Source organism: Corapipo altera, unplaced genomic scaffold, assembly GCF_003945725.1.
Source record: "Corapipo altera isolate COAL_440 unplaced genomic scaffold, ASM394572v1 2b, whole genome shotgun sequence".
Taxonomy (NCBI): domain Eukaryota; kingdom Metazoa; phylum Chordata; class Aves; order Passeriformes; family Pipridae; genus Corapipo; species Corapipo altera.
In genome coordinates this window covers 25,975,684-25,988,577 of record NW_020884874.1, presented here as the reverse complement: position 1 = coordinate 25,988,577, position 12,894 = coordinate 25,975,684, and the positions used below count along the sequence as shown (strand labels likewise).

At 38.8% G+C, this 12,894-nt stretch overlaps 1 protein-coding gene across 10 annotated transcripts in view; it reads left to right on the top strand.

Moving 5' to 3' along the window:
• Nucleotides 1–12,894, top strand: part of TIAM2 (T cell lymphoma invasion and metastasis 2) — a 188,006-nt gene that overhangs the window by 148,962 nt on the left and 26,150 nt on the right. For 9 of the 10 annotated variants that reach the window (XM_027631056.1, XM_027631065.1, XM_027631097.1 and 6 more), the window contains one exon: nt 7,096–7,199. In XM_027631056.1, the coding sequence (XP_027486857.1) occupies nt 7,096–7,199 (104 nt within the window). Of the gene's footprint in view, nt 1–7,095; nt 7,200–9,367; nt 9,509–12,894 lie in introns of those variants that run through there. The other variant, XM_027631106.1, reaches the window with a different exon arrangement.

Sequence of the window (12,894 nt, the reverse complement as noted above, 5' to 3'; positions counted from 1 at the left end):
CCAATCTATTGTTATCTTACTTGATAGCCAGTTTTGCCTTGTTTTAATTCCTATCCTTTTCATTTTGCCTGAAAATTTCCCTTGGGATATTACAAAGGTTTCTTGTTCCCTTTTTTTTTTTTTTTGGACAAAGTTTCCAGAAAGTTAGATTTATCCTATGGTCTTTGTCTTTCAAAGCATATTTTATCTAAGGCTGATGGCAGATTAGTTTGACACAGTCATCTTAGCCATACTGTATATACATGGTATTCCATTTATTTCCACATTTTTAATTTTCTCTCCTTGAATTGATTGTGAAAGCTTTCATTTACTACATGGGTTATAGATCTGTAGTTTCCAACATTAGATTGTCCTAACATTCTCATTCCTTCTTTAAACATATCTGTATAGCCTCATCCTCTTTTCCCTATCATCAGCTGAATAATTTATAAAAATCCATGTTCTTGAGTTTGAATTTTGTATACCAGGTTTTATATGTTGAGAGCTAAAGAAAGTTTAGTTCTCTGCTGAGCTGCGTGAGTGCAAATTGGCTTGTACCCACCTCAGACATGGACATTTTTTAGTCATTAATTGCTGTCCTACCTTACCCCTGTTGATTACAAAAAGACTTCAGCCTGGTTCAGCCAAGTCCTATGGGATGAGCTTTACCGTGACCCTTGGAGTCTGAATCTGTTTGTTGTAGTGAATGTTTGATTATGTGATTAAGTGGAGCAGGTGAAGTCAGGGATACCAGGAAAGACTCACCACTACTAGCTGTTAATCAATCATCTTACTTTAGCTGAGACACACCTACGTGCAGTTTCCTCACTTGAATCTAACAAAACATGTGACTTCATCTATCTCTCCCTCTCTCTCCTACCACTGAGGATAGTTATCAAGTCATGCACAGAACTGCAGCACCCAAGGGAATGACCTGAAGCTGTGTCAGGGGAGGTTTACGTTGGATATTAGAAAAAGGTTCTTCACCCAGAGGGTGGTTGGGTGCTGGAACAGGCTCCCCAGGGAGGTGGTCACAGCACCAAGCCTGACAGAGTTCAAGAAGCGTTTGGATGATACTCTTAGGCACATGGTGTGACTCTTGGGGATGGTCCTGTGCAGGGCCAGGAGTTGGACTCAATTATCCTTCTGGATCCCTTCCAACCCAGCATATTCTGTGATTCTGTGAAAATGATGCCCTGCAGTGATCTTAGTTTCTCTTGGACTGAGTACATTTAATTTTTCTGTGTTGTCTTCTCCTGTAAGAGGTAGAAGGAATATTTGATTCAAGTTATCACTGTCATTAGAGTGGCAAGTGGAAACACACCATCTTGCCATAGTTTGATAAAAGGAGTGGTTACACTATCTACTCAGTGCTTGACATTTGATAACACTTGACATGCTTGTGATGGTTATTTGTCATTTTTTAAATCGGTGAGAGAAGTCTGAAACAGAGCAAATTCTGATGCATTATGAAAAAAATTATAAAAGAAACAGGATCCTTGGTTCCTACTCTCTCCTCATGATGAATCTGCCTTTGCAGTGAGCAGCTAAACTAGTAAGAACATTGCTAACTAGAAAGTATTTAAGGCTTCTTCATTAGTTAAACAGAAAAGAGAGATAAGTGACATTTGCATTTGTTGATGGCTTCTTTATGGTAAGTGAATTGCCGGATGGTTCATGTTGATGTTTTCTGCTTGATTTCCTTTGGTTTCTTGGCTGGGATTGCAGCACAGATTATTATTGTCTCACACATCTGCTAGAGGATGCATTTCCATTGTACCTTACTGCTCACAAACACATGAAAAACTTCCATATTCACCACTTGTACGTGTATCGCTGCATCAACATGGAAAGAGACATTCCCTTAGGCGTACAGAGCTCTTGGATATTTCTAACCGACTGTCCCATCTGTGTGCTCTGTGCCTACTTTTAGTTGAGTGATGAGCAGCGAGTAGCATGATTTAGGAAGTATTCTTTCTTTCAGTTTTTAGTTGTTACATTATAACTTGTCTTGAATGATTGTGAGTAACTTATCTGCCTGCCAGCAAGACACAGCATTACAGGAGTAATAGCATTCTTTGGTGATACTCTTGGTAGCTAAAGGTGCTGAGCAGATTCTTAGTACCTCGTGGTTCATTGCTAGAAACCAAGAAAAAAGTTTAGTATGCACTTCATGCAATATAGTTAAGCTTTTCACATAATGGCTTTTTCCCCCTCTGCTTTTCTGGGTATTCTAGCGTTTGTCTGAGGTTGTTGCTACTCTTCTTGTTTTGAACAAGTGGATTGGTTTATGTTTGTGTGGCAGGTTTCTGGTAGCAGGGGACTACAGAGATGGCTTCTCTGAGAAACTTCTAGAAGCTTCCCCTGTGTCTAATGGAGCCAATGCCAGCTGGCTCCAGTATGGGACAACACTGGCCAAGGCTGAGCCTATCAACAACAGTAGCTCCTCTGGGTTAACATATTTAAGAAGGGGAAAAAACCTTGCATGATTGTGGTTGGACAGAGGAGTGAGAATGTGCGAGAGAAACAACTCTGCAGACAGCAAGGTCAGTGAAGAAAGAAGGGAAGAAAGTGCTCCAGGTGTCGAAGCAGACCCTGCAGCCCATAGTGAGGCAGGTTGTTCCCCTGCAACCCATGGAGGTCCAGGGTGGAGCAGAGATCCACCTGCAGCCTGTGGGGAGGACTCCATGCCAGAGCAGGTAGATGCCTGAAGGAGGCTGTGACCCCACGGAAAGCCCACACTGGAGCAGGTTTGCTGGCAGCACTTGTGACCTCATGGGGGACCCACCCTGGAGCAGTTTGTTCCTGAAGGACTGCGCGCTATGGGAGGGACCCATGCTGGAGCAGTTTGTGAAGAACTGCAGCTCATGGGAAGGGGTCATGCTGGAGAAGTTCATGGAGGACCATTTCCCATGGGATGACCCAACATTGGAGCATGGGAAGAGTGTGGAGTCCTTCCTAAGAGGATAAAGAAGTGGCAGAAATGACAATGTATGATGAACTGACCACAACCCCCATTCCCCGTCCCCATGCTGCTCAGGATGGGGAGGGACAGAAAACTGGTAGTAAAGTTAAGCCTGGGAAGAAGGGAGGGATGGGGAGAAGGTGTATTTAAGGACTGGTTTTATTTCTCATTACCCTACTCCAATTTGATTAATACATTAAAGTAATTTTCCCAAGTCAGATCTGTTTTGCCCATGACTGCTGAGTGATCTCTCCCTGTCCTTATCTCAACCCAGGAGCCTTTCATTATATTTCTTTCCCCTACCCAGATGAAGAAGGGGGTAATAGAGCAGCTTTGGTGAGCACCTGGTGTCCAGCCAGAGTCAAACCACCACACTGACTTGGTATTTTAGCATCTGGAGACACTCCTATTTGCTAGACCAGAAGAAAGAATCTGCCTAAGAGGTTCCTGTATTCCAGATGGAAGTGGTAGACATTTTAATTCACCAAACATGAATGTGTGTGTGTGTGTAAACGGGACATAGAGGTGTACTGCAGCAGAGAAAAAAAAAATGTTAAAAAATTTAAACCATGTTTTGTTTAACTCATCATTATCAGTCCCATATTTCTTCCAGACAGGTTTATCACAAGCATGTCAGTAGAATAAATCAAATGTACTACTGTAATGGAGCTGCATGGGCAGATTTAGTCACAATATACTCACCATTTGCTATACTGGAAAGCTTCGCAAGCAGTGTTTCCAGCAAAGTAGTCCATGGTTTCTATAAGTAGACAGACGTGATTTTGCTCATTTTTATAGCATTTGCTGTTGTGACATCAAAGATAGTCTGTGGTGCTTTTTTAAATAATAATAATAATAATAATAATTTAAAAAAAAAGCCAGGAAGTGCTTATTTGACCTTGAATTTGGATGATTTTTAGGAATATGTATCTCCTTGCATACTTTTGTGTGCTCATTCCCAGCAAAGATCCAGAATGTTATATAGTGGAACAAATTTGTGCTTGCATGATAACATTTTTCTTAATTCTGTGGATATTCTGCACAGTTTTGTTGCCAGTTTTACCTGAAAGAATACTGGTTACCCAGCCTCTAAGATAACAGTTTCATATTACTATTGGTGAACATCTTTGATAATACAAATTCCATTGTAGAGTTAAATCCAAATTTGAATGTTAAAGACAATACATTTTGTAGGGGTTGGCTTTCTTACTCCCTTCCACTTAGTTCTAGAAGTAGAAAGAATTTAAATATTAAACTTGTTGCTGTGATTATGTCCCTAGGCTTTGCATTTGAAATTACTCATTCTCTAAGGTAATACTAATATTTTAGTATTTCCCTCTTGATATTTTTTTTTTTTTTTTTAGTTATGCAGCTATGATGATGCTTCTGTGCTCTTTGGGAGTGGTTTGTAGGAGCAGATCCAAATGAAGTCTCCTTCCACTGCAAAAGAAGGAAGAAGAGACAGGATATGGATGCTAAACTGAACAAGCCATACATCCTTCCTTCCTTCCTTCCCTCCCCCTCTTAGTTCTGCATACAATGTGCAGCAGGATGTCTTTTTTCACTTTGGATCCTTTCCGTGTAACTTTTTTAGCTTTTACCATTTTAAATAACATTTACTGTTGGTTCCCCATTATCAGTAACTCATTCTGCTAACAGCAAATGCTATAAAAATGGGCAAGACTATATAGACCTACATCTACCAGTCCTGTAGATTACAAAGCAAAAACAAAGGTGAGGGTGAAGGGAGGAAAAGACAGGTCATCTGGACAAAGCATTCTGTTTGCCTACTTTCAGTGTGTTAGCCTGATTTCTTCTGTTTATGTTGTCTGATGATCATTTTACCCTATTTTACTCTTCCCACATTTATGCTTTCTCCTGATTGCTCGTGTATGTTAGTTTTACTGCTTTGTAAAGGACAAATGTGTTTAATGGTCACTTCGTAAAATCGGGGAAAGGACATAGGGTTTTTTTCTTATTAGCTAGCTACCTGAGATCAAACTCTAGATCCTTTATGCTACAGTAAAATCTATCTCAGGTGCATGTTGCTTGGAGGTATGGGAGAGAAGGGCATTAAAACCCAGAAGCCAAGTAAAAAGAGCACAACTGGGAAACAATAGGAAAAAATATCCTTTGCATCATCTTACCCTGAAGAAAATGTTACTTAAAAGTCACTTTAAGTTTTAGGGGTTGGCTTACCTTTTGTATACCTAGGAATGACAGTGGTGGAGGTCAGTAGGCATTCATGTGTACTCATATACGGAAGAGAGACTCAAAATTACTTTAAAAGTCCAGAGGGAAGGAGAAAATTATTCAGGCTTGGTGAAGGAAGAGAAGTAAAAGCATAATAAAATAAACAGACAAGGCAGACTCTATGTTAAGGTTTTAAAGACAATGGATGGTTGTTTGGTGGGGTTGTGTAAAATGCGTTTTTTCTGCAAAAGTGGTAACTCTTGGGGTATTGCATGTTATATAGGCTCTGAAATATCAGGAGCCACACATGACTCCAGGAGGAAAAGATAAAAGAATTCCCTCAAAAAAAGAGTTTGAGGGAAGAAAAGCCATGACCCATTGGTTCTGCAAAGACAGGGAAATGAGAGAGTAGTCAAGTCTTTGGCATCTGTGTGGAAAGTGTCAGTCTTGATATTGAGCTTGACCTGGGCACCTTATTAACATATGGAAAAACAAAGTATCAGGATGACATCATGCTGAGTTATTTGCATGTCTTTCCCTGACTTTCATTTGGAGTCTGTCTACCATGGTTTTTCTTCCCAGAAAGTCTCTTCATGGGCTGTAAGCTGCTCTTTTGGGCCTGAAATTTCCATTTCCCTCCCTTCTTCAGTCCATGTTGGTCAATTCTTACCGAGAGGAGCTGGTCCTGCTCTGCATGGGCAGGACAACAGCAACACCCAGGCAGATAGATTGCTGTCCTTCACAATTTCTTTATTGCTAACTGTCATGATTTTACTGCAAGATGGGTGGTATTTGTTTTAATTACCATCCCAGTTGCTGGTGTCAGTAATTAAGTGAGAATCTCAACTTTCACTTAAAAATAAATCTCCAGCATTTGTAGCTGTTGAGAAAGAGTTTGAAAATGTGGTAATGTGTGAATTATACTCTAGAGGCTTAAAGGCCAGGAAACAAAACAGCAAATTCTAAAACCCCTTTATTTTATTGCTATTTTATCACCTTAGGCTGCTTAAAATCCTCTTTTTTTTTTTTTTTTTTTTTTTTTTTTGGTGGCTCCTTTATTATTTTCAACTACATGGATTGAGAGTACTGCAGAAAACAATTTCCACTTCTAAGAATTTTAATTAGAATTACCATGTAAACATCTCTTCAGCTTTTAAGCAGCCAATATTGAGGAAACATAAAGAGAAAGAACATAATTTTTCTTTTGAAAATGAATTTTCACCATTGTTGGATAGATTCTGAGTTTACACATAAATGTAGTTGAAAGGTACAGTTTGTCAGTAAGTAGAGCCGGGCAGTGCTGCCTCTGGCTTTTACATTGTGCCAGCTTCTATGTAGATGGACTCTAAACTTAGTAAAGTTGCTAAACTATTGGTAAGAGGAAGTATTATGAATTGTGGTCTTTGTTCCAGGGCAGAATTATCTTTTCTTCTTAAAGCTTTAAGGGATTCAGGACTAAGTTGTGTTGTCTCAAACAATGGTGTGCTCATCCAAGGAGAACTGTGTGCTCATCCAAGGAGTGCATTTAATTATCTTCACTGGTTCTCTCAGCACAGACTGTGCTGATTATAGATAGTGCTCCTTCAAAGTATCTTTTAGCTGTTAGGTTTACTTTGGTAGATCAGATACACACATTGCTTCAGGCAGTCTCAGTTGTCCAGCTGCTGTTTGGAAAGCAGTTTCCAATCGTAGTTGCTCCTTGCTTTGACCTCTTCTGCAAATTTGTGTTCCTTCTGGGTGTGGCATTTATTGCCATGGTCTAGTTGACATGGTAGTGTTAGGTCATAGGTTGGATTTGATGGTCTCAGAGGTCTTTTCCAACCTTATTGATTCTGTGATTCTCTTCCCCTATTGTAATTCTGCTAGACACTGAAAATATTTGCAGGTAAGAGCAAATACTTGTCCTGTTCCTGTCCTGTAACCCTCTAACTTATTTATTTGTTTTCTTTCGAATGCAGATTTTAGTAATGTGCCTGATGTCACATCCAGTTTGAAAAGGAGCAGTACTGATGGCACTCTGGACCAAGTGCCACACAGGGAGAAGACTGATCCACCTTTCAGGGTAAGAACATGTTAGACATAACAATCCTTATGAAGAAAAAGATAGTGTTGTAGTGTTAATGCTCTGCATTTTGTTGGAAAGAATTAGAGTTAATTCTTTCCACTAATTTGGAAAATTTTGTATGTGTATTAACTGTACTTAGTGGTTTATTATCTTGAGGTCACCCTGACAAGTCAGCAAGATACAGCACAGCTGCTGCATCTCCAAGAGCAGTTTGACAGGGGAAAATGGCAAACAGGTAGAAAATTATCAGATTTATCTTTCTGTGTTCCTTGAACCCTGTTTCTGCAGAGAACACTAAAGCTGTTACAGCTTTCTAATTGATTCAGTTGGGTTTGTGTTTTCTTTTTGCTGATAATTCCAGGGCTTGCTGTTAAGATTGTATTGACCACAGCAATACTCATTTAATGTCAGTAATTTTAAACTGGACTGCAGACTTGAAGAGGTGCAGTGTTTGAGAGCAAGTGATTCCCACACTTTAATTTGGAGAACCTTTGTGTGTCTGCAGTTACTGTTTGACTTCAACTGGAGTAATGGATGCTCAAACCTTCTCTCTGTCAGGACTTTGGAGGTTGAGGCAGGAAACCACCAAGTTAGTGTCCACCTTCAAATGCACTGGACTAGGAAGAGCAATTTTTCGTGGATGTGATTTTACCAGGCACTGCCATTCTGACAACAGAAATGTTTTTTTTTTAAATTCTTTTGATGAGTTGATTGTATCTCCAAGCAAATTTGTGATAACACTTGTGTTACAGTCTTGCATAACAGGAATGGAGTTAGAGGTTTTATCGTTCCGGAATATATTACTGTCTCATACAACATACTGGTTGTATGAAAAATTGGTGGAGATGAGGCAGAATGTAAAAACTCCTAAGACTGGAACAGGGAACATATATTGTGCCTTTAACCATACATACTGAGAGGAGCTATTTGTCTCTTACTTTTTGAATTACTTTGTAACCTACTTCAGTCCAACATAGGTGACTTTATGCCATTTCTCTAGAAAATAAGGAGAAGCCTAGTGATTGTGGGTCTTCAGCCCATCTCCTGCTGCACAAGGGGATTCCCACAGAGATGATCTATATCCTGTATAACACATTGCTTATGCTTCCCAAAAGCCTTTGCAACCACACAAGAATAAACTGCCCCCCATGCACTGTGTGGAAATATATGGCTGACCTATCCTGTTGGAGGGGAGTAGATTCTGGGGCATCAGCTTTTCTTTAGCAGAAGAACAAAGCCAATCCTGATCGTCTGTGTCAAATACACCAGATGCCAGAAAATGAGAGAGAGTTGAGGAGGACTTAAATACACAGAGAACAATTTATGTACACTAGTTGTTGCTCTGAATGCGCTAAATTTGCTTCAATGCTTTGAATTACATGCTGCAATTAAAGGTCAAAAAAAGAGCGGAAAACAGTCTATTCCCTATTCTCTATCCAGCGTCAAATCTGTCAACATCCAGCAGTTATTATGCTTTTGCATGATTTGCTGAAATAACTGCCCATGCTGTATTGCAGTTCACTTCTTGGGTTGACATGTGGGTCTGCTAGTGTCATTCTAAAAATTACCTGAGGCTGTCCTAGTTTTGTAGGTACAAGGGGGGAAAACAGCCTGGCAATCAGAGGCAGTCTGACTTGGACTACAGCTGTAAAGGAGTCTGTGACAGCTCTACAATTTCTGCAAATGGTTTGTAATTGATTGCTGTCTTTCTGTTGGAGGGTGCCTATTACTGTCAGAGCTTTTTGTCTGACCCTTTTCATTTCTCCAATAGATGTAGAATTAAAAAAACCCCAAACCTAGCAGTAAGTTTAGGTAGCTTATTTTGTATGTGCTTTTGTGACTGTGTGTAAAAGGAATTAAAATTATTTCTGTTTTCATAGCTGTGATTTGGGACTGCTCACCAGATGCACAGTAGCTATTGCTAATAAAAGCTAGTTTGAGGAAATTGTGCAGCCCCGAAAAGCATAGCATCTGGATTTGGGTTTCTGGGGTTTTTTTCTTTTGCCTTCTGTTTCCTGCATATGCTGACTTGACCTCCCACTCCTGCAGGACAGCAGTAGTGCAGACACCTCAGCAGTAGGCAAGTAGGCGACGTTACAGAAGTGTGGGGGAGAGGAGATCTGTAAGCACAGCTCTTTGGAGGAGACAGTTCTGAGCACAGCCTGGAACAACAGGCAGTTTGGGATTATTTCAGGGAGACACAGCTAGAGATGCTCACTTTCCAGTTGACAGCAACTGTAGATGTAATTTTTTGGCTCTGAGGGGCAGGCTCCTTTGAAGTTTGGTTGATTTTTGTCCTATAACATGTAAGTAAATAAAAAAATAGTCTTAAAGCTTTGGATTTAATGGTTGCATGTCTGATTTCTAGATTTCATGTTTCTCATTTTGAGCATTTTTGTTCCGTTGTTTTTCACTATTTCCTTCATCTCATATCAAGCTAAGGTTAGGCATTATCTTCACTGAAAGTACAATAAGGCATTTCAGAAGTGCCTTGTAATCTCAAAGAAATAAATGTTTTGCTGCATGTGTACTACATTCAAACATGCGTCTGTTCAGTCATTCATTCATTGATCTTTTTTTTTGTAGTCTGAGAAATAAATGTGTTTAGGATAGCTATATGTTTGTCTTTCATCTGAGAGCTAAGTTAATTAGAGGGCAAGAGAGGATCATATCATTCCAGAAATAGAAGCTGTTCCTTAAGTTATAAAATATTATTAAAAACACATGGACATTGATAACCATCCCTTCCAGATGCTCATTAGTTCTGACAGCTCTGTATTCTCTGGGATACCCCATTTATACTTTAATACCTTTAACCTTATTTTCTATTTTATTTAACAAAGATAGATATTATAACTCTAACACATTCTGTTGCAGTACATTTTCAAACTGTGTTAAAATATTGTTTCTGTGGCAGCAGCATCTCATCCTTGCTATTGTTCTTCGGTATGTAGGCGTATTGTTGACAGAAGAATAGGTGACCTCAGAAAATTGAGAATTGAGTATGCCTGTCAGTGTAATTAAATTTAGTGGTGTTTAATCATTTTGAGAACTAATTGTCTGTGCTCCTAGTGCTCAGTTAAATCCTGGTATGTTGACAGTTGCCAAGAATCAAACGCTCTGTACATCAAGGTAGCACAAAGTCGAATAAATGAAAAATGCAACTTTCCCTTTAGCTGCTCATGATTTCTAATTGCAAACTGTATTGGCTAGAAATGTTTTCTCCAGCCCACAGTTTATTTTAAGATGAAGTTTAATAGTCTGTTACTACATTGCTTATCTTTACTTTTTATTTTCAGTATATTAAAAATGCTCTTTGATGAAAGATAAACATAGCTAAAATGTGAAATTTTACTATATAAGTAGTTATTATTCTAAGGTCTCTTGAACGAATGCTGTGATCTGACTTCCAGTTGTCCTGAATCTTTTGAATATCACCAGACAGAAGTATTTCTGAAATCATATTAAATATCTACAGACAGAAAGAAACAACTTCATATAAATGCATGTGTGAGAAGGGGTAGATGTATTTTCACTTTAAATATTTTACAGGTCATACAAAAAAAAGGTCATAAGAAAAAACTTTAAAGTATACTCTGCAAATATTTCACATAACTTCATTATACTACAGCTGTATCTTAGAGGTCTTTAAGAAACTCAAGAAACTCAGTAAAATTAGCTAGTCTGATGCTTTGTAATCATGATAAAAATAATCAGTGAATGCAGAATGGTTTTATGGTAACATCTTCAAAAATTAACATTGCAGATGCATAAATGGAAGCAAATGTGATGAGAAACCTTGAATGTTAACAATAATTTACTTTCTAAAGAATGACCAACTAGTTTGATTTTGCAAAGCTTTTGAAGTGGTGCTATATTTCTTTCAAACAGTGAAGTAAAATTGATCCCAGGAATAAGCTGAGTCTAGAAACTTAGGGAAATTGCCTTTGCTGTTGCCTCCTAAAATAGTCACTTTACTCTCAGAATGGATTATTGATCATACACCAATGTGTGTGTATGAAAACAAGTCTATCCATAACATCTCTTAATAAAAAATAAATACAAAACTCCATACACTGCAGAGACAAAAAGCAAACTTTTTTTTCTCCTTGGGAATACCATTCTTAATGCAATGAACAGAAGTTATGGTTGAAATTCCTGAACACCTTTCCCTAGCTTGAGCTTATTCAGATTATCTCAGTCACCCTCCTCTTCTGTTCTACAACCGTGTTCACTTTCTCTTCACCTGGTAAGGAAATAAGAATTCATGACAAGTCTGATCAGCAGAGTTCATGGCACCTTTGGCAAACACAAATCTGCATCTCCTGCAGGATGGAGCATTTTCGTCAAAGCTTTCAGCTTTTCATAGGAATGAGGTGCAGGTCAATATAATGGCCCTACTTGAAATGTCCATATTGATAGATATAGGGGGAAAAAATGAAGGTAGCAAAAAACATATGCTTGTGTGTTTCGGAAGTCTGTTTTTTGGATCTTTGAGTTTCCTATGTCAAATCATCCTTCCAGTGCTTTTGAAGCTTGTGTATTCTGTTTATTGTGATGCCAATTGTGGACATTCCTGCATTTGCCAGACAGGAGCATTTGCCAGTGCAGTGAGAATACATGTTTCCATGAAGTCTGCATGCCTTGGACCATGGTGAGAAATCTGGATTTTTGGTCTCCCTGCACGCAGTGCTGCTTCTCATGACAAGGAACCAATGTGCAAATGTGCCTGACTTGGCAACTCTTGAGGGTTTTTTTCAAGCCCTTCCAGTCTAAAGTATGTGTGCAGTTGAGAAACTCACTTGCATGTCTGATGGTGCCCAAGAGGTGTGAATCCAGAGCAAGAGACTGGGTCAGAAAGCAAACCCATCTCCCGAGTTCTACATCATTCAGATACCTCAACAAGCTTCCCAAAACAGTGCTTTCAATTGATGCAAAATACATGTGTCGTGGTTTCTAAAAAGAAATCCCTCTGTTACCTATTAGCAGATTTCACACAGATATTTCTGTAACGAAAATCAGCAAGTATTATAAAGAGTTTGATGCATTTTGTGATTTTGACCTCTTGTACATACAGCATAGCAAAGTACTGGGGAGATGGTTTTCATAAGTTGAAGAAATTAATATTTTGTCTTCAAACTGTCTAAAACTGATTTCAAAACTCCTTCATTAGAAGCAGCGCTACATCCATCGACTTCTTATGCAGATAGAATAATTTAAAGGCAAAAGTCCTAAGGTATAATATACATTCCTAAGGTATAATATACATTCAGGCCTAGGTTCAAAGCTGGATGAAAGACTGTGTATCCCAATGCTGGTCTGTCTAAATGCTGAATTGTTAATGGTTTGATTTTGGGGAGAGGAAGGGGGCAACTGTGACAGTTGTCATGGAATGGTAGGGGTAGAAAGTAGTTAGTAATTATTACACATACAGTGCAATCCCAACAGAAAAGTTATACAATTGTTCAGTTTTCATGGATGATTTGAATGGTATTTTATCTTCCAGAGGAATGCAAGTGGATGCTAGGAATGATTTATTCCTCTGACTTATTACCTAGAAAACATTATATGGTGTAAACTGTAGCAGATGTGCTGTGGAGTAGTTCAAGGCATCCTTATTCAAAACACACCCAACAGTCTTTTACTGGCACTGTTGGTAAATGTGATCCTATATATTATCTGAATCATATAT